The sequence below is a fragment of the Echiichthys vipera genome (assembly GCF_963691815.1).
Source record: "Echiichthys vipera genome assembly, chromosome: 1".
Lineage (NCBI taxonomy): Eukaryota > Metazoa > Chordata > Actinopteri > Perciformes > Trachinidae > Echiichthys > Echiichthys vipera.
In genome coordinates this window covers 41,571,914-41,581,913 of record NC_139826.1, presented here as the reverse complement: position 1 = coordinate 41,581,913, position 10,000 = coordinate 41,571,914, and the positions used below count along the sequence as shown (strand labels likewise).

Sequence of the window (10,000 nt, the reverse complement as noted above, 5' to 3'; positions counted from 1 at the left end):
TCCTTTAGTGTCTAAACTTAACCGTCTCCTTTAGAGACTAAACTTAACCGTCTCCTTTAGTGACTAAACTTAACCGTCTCCTTTAGAGACTAAACTTAACCGTCTCCTTTAGTGACTAAACTTAACCGTCTCCTTTAGTGACTAAACTTAACCGTCTCCTTTAGAGACTAAACTTAACCGTCTCCTTTAGTGTCTAAACTTAACCGTCTCCTTTAGTGACTACACTTAACCGTCTCCTTTAGAGACTAAACTTAACCGTCTCCTTTAGTGACTAAACTTAACCGTCTCCTTTAGAGACTTAACTTAACCGTCTCCTTTAGTGACTAAACTTAACCGTCTCCTTTAGTGACTAAACTTAACCGTCTCCTTTAGAGACTAAACTTAACCGTCTCCTTTAGTGTCTAAACTTAACCGTCTCCTTTAGAGACTTAACTTAACCGTCTCCTTTAGTGACTAAACTTAACCGTCTCCTTTAGAGACTAAACTTAACCGTCTCCTTTAGTGACTAAACCTAACCGTCTCCTTTAGTGACTAAACTTAACCGTCTCCTTTAGAGACTAAACTTAACCGTCTCCTTTAGTGACTAAACTTAACCGTCTCCTTTAGTGACTAAACTTAACCGTCTCCTTTAGTGACTAAACTTAACCGTCTCCTTTAGAGACTAAACTTAACCGTCTCCTTTAGTGACTAAACTTAACCGTCTCCTTTAGTGACTAAACTTAACCGTCTCCTTTAGAGACTAAACTTAACCGTCTCCTTTAGTGACTAAACTTAACCGTCTCCTTTAGAGACTAAACTTAACCGTCTCCTTTAGTGATTAAACTTAACCGTCTCCTTTAGAGACTAAACTTAACCGTCTCCTTTAGAGACTAAACTTAACCGTCTCCTTTAGAGACTAAACTTAACCGTCTCCTTTAGAGACTAAACTTAACCGTCTCCTTTAGAGACTAAACTTAACCGTCTCCTTTAGAGACTAAACTTAACCGTCTCCTTTAGAGACTAAACTTAACCGTCTCCTTTAGTGACTAATCTTAACCGTCTCCTTTAGTGACTAAACTTAACCGTCTCCTTTAGTGACTAAACTTAACCGTCTCCTTTAGAGACTAAACTTAACCGTCTCCTTTAGTGACTAAACTTAACCGTCTCCTTTAGTGACTAAACTTAACCGTCTCCTTTAGTGACTAAACTTAACCGTCTCCTTTAGTGACTAAACTTAACCGTCTCCTTTAGAGACTAAACTTAACCGTCTCCTTTAGAGACTAAACTTAACCGTCTCCTTTAGTGACTAAACTTAACCGTCTCCTTTAGTGACTAAACTTAACCGTCTCCTTTAGAGACTAAACTTAACCGTCTCCTTTAGAGACTAAACTTAACCGTCTCCTTTAGAGACTAAACTTAACCGTCTCCTTTAGAGACTAAACTTAACCGTCTCCTTTAGAGACTAAACTTAACCGTCTCCTTTAGTGACTAATCTTAACCGTCTCCTTTAGTGACTAAACTTAACCGTCTCCTTTAGAGACTAAACTTAACCGTCTCCTTTAGTGACTAATCTTAACCGTCTCCTTTAGTGTCTAAACTTAACAGTCTCCTTTAGAGACTAAACTTAACCGTCACCTTTAGTGTCTAAACTTAACCGTCTCCTTTAGAGACTAAACTTAACCGTCTCCTTTAGAGACTAAACTTAACCGTCTCCTTTAGAGACTAAACTTAACGGTCTCCTTTAGAGACTAAACTTAACCGTCACCTTTAGTGTCTAAACTTAACCGTCTCCTTTAGAGACTAAACTTAACCGTCTCCTTTAGAGACTAAACTTAACCGTCTCCTTTAGAGACTAAACTTAACCGTCTCCTTTAGTGACTAAACTTAACCGTCTCCTTTAGAGACTAAACTTAACCGTCTCCTTTAGTGGTCTGAACTTAACCGTCTCCTTTAGTGACTACACTTAACGGTCTCCTTTAGTGTCTAAACTTAACCGTCTCCTTTAGTGTCTAAACTTAACCGTCTCCTTTAGTGACTACACTTAACCGTCTCCTTTAGAGACTAATCTTAACCGTCTCCTTTAGTGACTAAACTTAACCGTCTCCTTTAGAGACTAAACTTAACCGTCTCCTTTAGTGGTCTGAACTTAACCGTCTCCTTTAGAGACTAAACTTAACCGTCTCCTTTAGAGACTAAACTTAACCGTCTCCTTTAGAGACTAAACTTAACCGTCTCCTTTAGAGACTAAACTTAACCGTCTCCTTTAGAGACTAAACTTAACCGTCTCCTTTAGAGACTAAACTTAACCGTCACCTTTAGTGACTAAACTTAACCGTCTCCTTTAGTGACTACACTTAACCGTCTCCTTTAGTGACTACACTTAACCGTCTCCTTTAGTGACTAAACTTAACCGTCTCCTTTAGAGACTAAACTTAAGCGTCTCCTTTAGAGACTAAACTTAACCGTCACCTTTAGAGGCTAAACTTAACCGTCACCTTTAGTGACTAAACTTAACCGTCACCTTTAGAGGCTAAACTTAACCGTCACCTTTAGTGACTAAACTTAACCGTCACCTTTAGTGACTAAACTTAACCGTCACCTTTAGTGACTAAACTTAACCGTCTCCTTTAGAGACTAAACTTAACCGTCTCCTTTAGTGTCTAAACTTAACCGTCTCCTTTAGAGACTAAACTTAACCGTCTCCTTTAGAGACTAAACTTAACCGTCTCCTTTAGTCTACCTAGGTCTACACTTAACGGTCTCCTTCAGTGGTCTACACTTAACCGTCTCCTTCAGTGGTCTACACTTAACCGTCTCCTTCAGTGGCCTAAACTTAACGGTCTCCTTCAGTGGTCTACACTTAACGGTCTCCTCTGGAATAAAGACCCAAACACACTCAGTTGAACTTTGAGACTTTAATTTAAGAGTTGCACGTTTCCCAGATTCCTGCGATATAAAAAAGCTGAGCGAGGAAAAATGCTGCCCAGCAACATTCAGAGCAGAGGCGCTCTTTAGGGAACCTGAGGGACCGTTAAGTTCCCCCGGGGACCGTTAAGTTTCCCCCAGGTTCCCTCAGGTTCCCCGTCACCACGGTTTCCATGCAAACATGCTGCTTCAGACACACGCGTAAAAAAACAACGTTAGAAAAGTGAAAAACAGGAGCGGCTCCGCACAACGTTCCCACGACAACACGGTTCCCAAACGTTCCCACGACAACACCGTTCCCAAACGTTCCCACGACAACACGGTTCCCAAACGTTCCCACGACAACACGGTTCCCAAACGTTCCCACGACAACACGGTCCCCAAACGTTCTCACGACAACACGGTTCCCAAACGTTCCCACGACAACACGGTTACCAAACGTTCCTGAAACCTGACGTCAGGAACCTGAAGTGGAACTGATGTGACATTTAAATATGACAATGATGTTGGGAACGTTGTTGGGAACGTTGTTGGGATCGTCGTGGGAACGTTGTGCTGAGCGGCTCAGGAGCAGCAGGACTCAGACAGACAACATTCCTGCAGAAGAGAAGCTCCTGACACACACACACACACACACACACACACACACACACACACACACACACACACACACACACACACACACACACACACACACACACACACACACACACACACACACACACACACACACACACACACACACACACACACTTTTCAAAAGACGAGAAAATACACAATCCTAAAAAAGGAACTCAACAATTTACATCTTCGTCCTGCGGCACCGGCGTCCTCGGAGAGCTCGTCCTGCGGCAGCGTCCGCGGAGAGCTCCTCCTGCGGCACCGGCGTCCGCGGAGAGCTCGTCCTGCGGCGTCCGCGGAGAGCTCGTCCTGCGGCACCGGCGTCCTCGGAGAGCTCGTCCTGCGGCAGCGTCCGCGGAGAGCTCCTCCTGCGGCACCGGCGTCCGCGGAGAGCTCGTCCTGCGGCGTCCGCGGAGAGCTCGTCCTGCGGCAGCGTCCGCGGAGAGCTCCTCCTGCGGCAGCGTCCGCGGAGAGCTCCTCCTGCGGCACCGGCGTCCGCGGAGAGCTCGTCCTGCGGCACCGGCGTCCGCGGAGAGCTCGTCCTGCAGCACCAGTGTCCGCGGAGAGCTCGTCCTGCAGCACCAGTGTCCGCGGAGAGCTCGTCCTGCAGCACCAGTGTCAGCGGAGAGCTCGTCCTGCAGCACCAGTGTCCGCGGAGAGCTCGTCCTGCAGCACCGGCACCGCGGAGAGTTGACAAACAGCCGCCGGGCTCACGCGGGTTCCTCCTCCTCCTGTCACTCAGAGTCCAAAAACCAAAGTCCAGATTCTAATTTGACTGATTTCAAATCGATAATGTTCGTGATCGGCGTGATTTCAAGTCTGAACTCTCCAGGAGGGGCGTGCGTCAGGAAGCGTTCAGTACGAAGAGAAGAAGAAGAAAAGAAGAAGACGCCACGTTTCCAACACGACACGTGACAGAAGAGCAGAGAAGCTGCAGCAGGCCACGGTCCGGTGGCCCCGCCCCCTCACTGCCCGTTGGTGGTGCTGGGGGCGGGGCTGGCGGCGCTGGCGGGCGGCGGCGGCACGTTGTCGGCCAGGTTGTGGGCGTGCTCCAGGAACAGGTCCTTGAGCACGGACAGCTCCTTGCTCAGCAGCTTGATCTTGGCCTCCAGCCGCTCGTTCTCCTCCTTGAGCTCGTTGACGCGCTGCTGCGTGTCCATCGCCTTCTGCTTGCTGCGCATGCGGCTCTTCTTCACCGCCAGGTTGTTGCGCTCGCGGCGCTGGCGGTACTCGTCGCTGTCCTTGTCTGCCGAGGGTTTCTTCATCCTGTCGAGGGCTTCGGCGTCGCGGGCCGACGGGTGTGCGGGGACCAGCTGGGGCACCTGCTGCGGTCCGGCTGCTACGGCGGTGGCGGCGGCGTGGGCCTGACTCTGGATGACGCTCACGCCGCTGGGCTCAGGTGTGGTTGTGGTCCCCTGCGGCGGCCGGCTCATCTGGCTGTGGTGCCTTCAGGTGCTGCTCTCTGAGTCTCCTCAGGTGTTCGGACCAATCAGGAACAGGAAGCAGCCGAGTCTTCGCCTGGACGCAACCTGAGGACGAGAGCAGGACAGAGACAGTCAGAGTCTATATCGACCTATATCTGTGTTTTTATCTGTATCGGTCTGTATCTGTGTGTTTATCTGTATCGGTCTATATCTGTGTTTTTATCTGTATCGGTCTATATCTGTGTTTTTATCTGTATCGGTCTATATCTGTGTTTTTATCTGTATCGGTCTATATCTGTGTTTTTATCTGTATCGGTCTATATCTGTGTTTTTATCTGTATCGGTCTATATCTGTGTTTTTATCTGTATCGGTCTATATCTGTGTTTTTATCTGTATCGGTCTGTATCTGTGTGTTTATCTGTATCGGTCTATATCTGTGTTTTTATCTGTATCGGTCTATATCTGTGTTTTTATCTGTATCGGTCTATATCTGTGTTTTTATCTGTATCGGTCTATATCTGTGTTTTTATCTGTATCGGTCTATATCTGTGTTTTTATCTGTATCGGTCTATATCTGTGTTTTTATCTGTATCGGCCTATATCTGCGTTTTTATCTGTATCGGTCTATATCTGTGTTTTTATCTGTATCGGTCTATATCTGTGTTTTTATGTGTATCGGCCTATATCTGTGTGTTTATCTGTATCGGTCCATATCTGTGTTTTTAGGTGCAGTGATCAGCTGACCTAAATCCGTCACACACACACACACACACACACACACACACACACACACACACACACACACACACACACACACACACACACACACACACACACACACACACACACACACACACACACACACACACACACACACACACACACACACACACACACACACACACACACACACACACACACACACACAATAATTGGTCGGATTGTTGCGCTGCACGGTTAATTAGCAGCGCTGCTGTGATTGGCGGAGGCGTTGCTATGCAGCCAGTCAGCTGTGCGCAGGGAAAAGCGCCCCGGGTGGAAACAAGTGTTGCCTGGTGTTGCATCATCGCGGGCTCTTTGTACAGACGGAGGGGAACTCCAGAGTCAGGGAGGCCGAAACCACCTCAGCCTCACCCGGACCCAGGTCCACACACCCCGGACCCAGGTCCACACACCCCGGACCCAGGTCCACACACCCCGGACCCAGGTCCACACACCCCGGACCCAGGTCCACACACCCCGGACCCAGGTCCACACACCCCGGACCCAGGTCCACACACCTCAGCCTCCCCCGGACCCAGGTCCACACACCCCGGACCCAGGTCCACACACCCCGGACCCAGGTCCACACACCCCGGACCCAGGTCCACACACCCCGGACCCAGGTCCACACACCCCGGACCCAGGTCCCCACACCCCGGACTACAGTCCACACACCCCAGCTTCACCGGGACCCAGGTCCACACACCTCAGCCTCACCGGGACCCAGGTCCACACACCTCAGCTGTCACACACACCAAACCAGTCTGAAAACACCCCTAAACCGCTCCAAACTGACTTTATTTCATATTTAAAGGCACTTTTTAGTAACTTTAAGCTCCCCACAGCTGCCCCGGTGACCGGGGGTGACCGGGGCTCACCGGGACTCACCGGGACTCGGAATCTGAACCTTCACATGAGTCAAATGTGTCTTTGAACACGAACCGAGCCTCGTTTCACTCTGACACCAGCGCTGTTAGCCGGGCAGCTAGCCAGCTACTTAGCTCCAGGTGCTAACAGGCAGCTAAACCCGCCCGTTCTTCTCCGTTCTTCGGTGTTTAAAGAGTTAAAATCGCGGTTTACCTTCGCGGGGCCGCGGCGGGCTCAACCATCCGTGTGGGCAGCGGCGGTTCCGGTAGAAACGGGTCTTTTTCCCGGGTTGTTCCGTGTGTGAAGCGGACTGTTGTTGTTTAGAACATGGACTCAGACGATTGCGAAATCTCTTTTACCATGTACGGCGATGTCCGGGACCAGCCAATCACAGGCGAGGAGGCGGGAGAGGAGAGAGCGGTGGGCCAATCAGAGGCGACCGTGCGGCAGAGTGATGCAATGCACTCTTTGATTGACAGGTGGTTCGGCCAATAGCAGCGCGCTGTCTTCTGCTGTTGTGTTTATGTAACGAGAGCTTCACACATGACTTCATCTGTGATGACGTCATTAACCACCGACATTTTTCATTTTTTTAATTTACATTTTTCTTCCCAAACTGCTCATTTATTAATTTATTTATTTATTATTATTATTATTATTTCTAATAAAAAAACATCTTCGGAAACTACTAATTTATTTCTTTACTTTAGTTTATTTTTTATTTATTTATTTATTTTAATTTTCCCCAAACTGCTCATTTATTTATTTATTATTATTATTTCTATTTTTTTTTAAATATTCGGAAACTACTCATTTATTTCTTTACGTTTGTTTATTTTTAACAGCTAATTTGATTATTTATTATTATTATTATTTATAATTTAAATTAATTAATTAATTTTACTTTTGATTGATTTATTTTAGTTTTTATTTATTTATTTATTTTAGTTTTTATTTATTTTAGTTTTTATTTATTTATTTATTTTAGTTTTTATTTATTTAAGTTTTTTTTATTTTAGTTTTTATTTACATTTTTCCCAAACAGCTTATTTATTTATTTATTGTTATTATTATTATTATTATTATTTTACACGTTATTCTGTGATACCACTGCATGACCGACACTGCTCATTTATTTATTTATTTTATTTTATTTCTTTCTCTTATTTTTTTTAAATTCGTTTATTATTTTATTCAGTTTTCTATTTCTTCATTTAATTTTAATTTTTTTTTCCAAACTTGACTTTTATTTATTTATTTTTTCTTATTTAATTATTAAGTATTAACTTTATTTACAGTAGAGTTTTTTTTTACTCTATCTTCGATTTATTAATTATGTCCCTGATCAGTGACCCTGGACCGAGCTCCAGGACCCCCGCCCCCCTTCATGGAAGCTCCTCAGTGACCCTGGACTGAGCTCCAGGACCCCCGCCCCCCTTCATGGAAGCTCCTCAGTGACCCTGGACTGAGCTCCAGGACCCCCGCCCCCCTTCATGGAAGCTCCTCAGTGACCCTGGACTGAGCTCCAGGACCCCCGCCCCCCTTCATGGAAGCTCCTCAGTGAGCCTGGACTGAGCTCCAGGACCCCCGCCCCCCTTCATGGACTCCTGGAGGCTCTTGAAGGACCCTGATCCGCTCCGTGAGCCATGAAAAGTCCCCGTGGAGCCTCTGAGCATCTGAAGCTCTGCTGGAGCGTCTTCACTGACCCTGGAACGACCTCCAGAGACGTTAAAATGGAGCAGAACACGGTCCAGGACCTGGATCTGGATCTGGATCCACTCTCCTGCTGATGGAGGATCAGCCTCTGGACCTGGACCTGGATCTGGATCCACTCTTCTGCTGATGGAGGATCTGGATCTGGACCTGGATCTGGATCTGGATCTGGATCCACTCTCCTGCAGATGGAGGAACAGGATCTGGATCTGGACGTGGATCTGGACCTGGACCTGGATCTGGATCCGCTCTCCTGCTGATGGAGGAACAGGATCAGGAACAGGATCTGGATCTGGATCTGGATCTGGATCCACTCTTTTTGAAGCAGGATATTTTCATTAGTGACGTAAAAAACAACACAATGAAGAAATGAAATGATGTTAAATCAACAAAATAACTGTTTTAAAGCAGAAGATCAAACAAAGAGAAAGAGAGAAAGAGAGAAAGAGAGAAAGAGAGAGAGAGAGAGAGAGAGAGAGAGAGAGAGAGAGAAAGAGAGAGAGAGAGAGAAAGGATCCTCCACGGAGGAGCAGCAGGGACCGACAGAGGGCGCTGCAGTCCGCCTGCTCTGCAGCCGCACACGGGGCTCCTTCCCCGGGTCGGAGCTGCGCGGACCCCCGCTGAGTCCGCTCCGTGTCCTGTCACTCACCGTCCACTGTAACACGGTGAACACATGAACCAGGAGGGAATATTTATATATATTATAATATTATATTATATTAATATTATTAATGTTTAATCAAACCACAGAAGAGACCCGGGGAAGCTGCTCTTCATCATCATCATCATCTTCATCATCTTCATCTGCCTCGGATTCAACTTTATTAAACATGTTAAAGTGTGTGTGTGTGTGTGTGTTTGTGTGTGTGTTTGTGTGTGTGTGTGCGTGTCTCTGTGTTTCTGTGTGTGTGTGTGTGTGTGTGTGTGTGTGTGTGTATGTGTGTGTGTGTGTGTGTGTGTTTCCGTGTCCGTGTGTGTGTGTGTGTGTGTGTGTGTGTTTCCGTGTGTGTGTGTGTGTGTGTGCGTTCCCGCCCCCTCCCTCCTCCTCTTCTATATAAACGCACTTTGACAGCTCGCGCTTCACTGAGGGCTCGTGCAGCTGAACGCGCTCCTCTCTCCTCAGACCCGTGGATCAGGACTGAGCCGATCCGGACTGAGCCGATCCGGACTGAGCTGATCCGGACTGAGCTGATCCGGACTGAGCTGCATGTGTGCAGGTCTGCAGCCCCCCCGGACCCCGAACCGTGACTCTGTCCGACCTGGATTCCCGGAGCCCGCCTCCATGTGCGCCCGGGTCTAGGTTCTCCATGGAGCTGTCGAACCTGTACGAGGCTGCGCCCCGGCCCCTGATGAGCGGCCTGCCCCACGGCCCGCAGCCCCCCTCCGGCTACAGAGACCCGGCGGAGCTCGGCGGAGAGATCGGAGACAGCGAGACCTCCATCGACCTGAGCGCCTACATCGACCCCGCGGCGTTCAACGACGACTTCCTGGCGGACCTGTTCCACCACGGCTCCCGGCAGGACAAGCTCAAGATCATGAGCGGGGAGTACGAGCCCGTGCCGTGCGGCCCGGGGCTCCCGGGGCCCCCGGGGCCCCCGCACCACTACATGCCCAACTACATGGAGTCCAAGCTGGAGCCGCTGTACGAGCCGCGGCTCCGGCCGGTGGCGATCAAACAGGAGCCGCGGGACGACGAGGACCTGAACCC

At 48.1% G+C, this 10,000-nt stretch overlaps 2 protein-coding genes across 2 annotated transcripts in view; one reads left to right on the top strand and one right to left on the bottom strand.

The window, feature by feature from the left end:
• Nucleotides 1-2,879: 2,879 nt before the first annotated feature.
• cebpg (CCAAT enhancer binding protein gamma) lies at nt 2,880-6,932 on the bottom strand. The gene is made up of 2 exons (XM_083918367.1): nt 6,793-6,932; nt 2,880-5,054 (listed from the first exon to the last, which is right to left on the bottom strand). Exon 2 carries the CDS (start codon nt 4,956-4,958, stop codon nt 4,491-4,493), a length of 468 nt encoding a protein of 155 aa, XP_083774493.1. The 5' UTR covers nt 4,959-5,054; nt 6,793-6,932; the 3' UTR covers nt 2,880-4,490.
• Nucleotides 6,933-9,391: 2,459 nt separating this feature from the next.
• Nucleotides 9,392-10,000, top strand: part of cebpa (CCAAT enhancer binding protein alpha) — a 2,618-nt gene continuing 2,009 nt past the window's right edge. Inside the window, exon 1 of the mRNA XM_083918355.1 lies at nt 9,392-10,000. This exon is cut by the window's right edge and continues 2,009 nt beyond it. Coding sequence (XP_083774481.1) covers nt 9,600-10,000 — 401 coding nt within the window. The 5' untranslated portion in view covers nt 9,392-9,599.

What these genes read in the sequence shown, in the direction of transcription:
- cebpg (XM_083918367.1), bottom strand. Translation starts at nt 4,958, where the DNA reads ATGAGCCGGCCGCCGCAGGGGACCACAACCACACCTGAGCCCAGCGGC.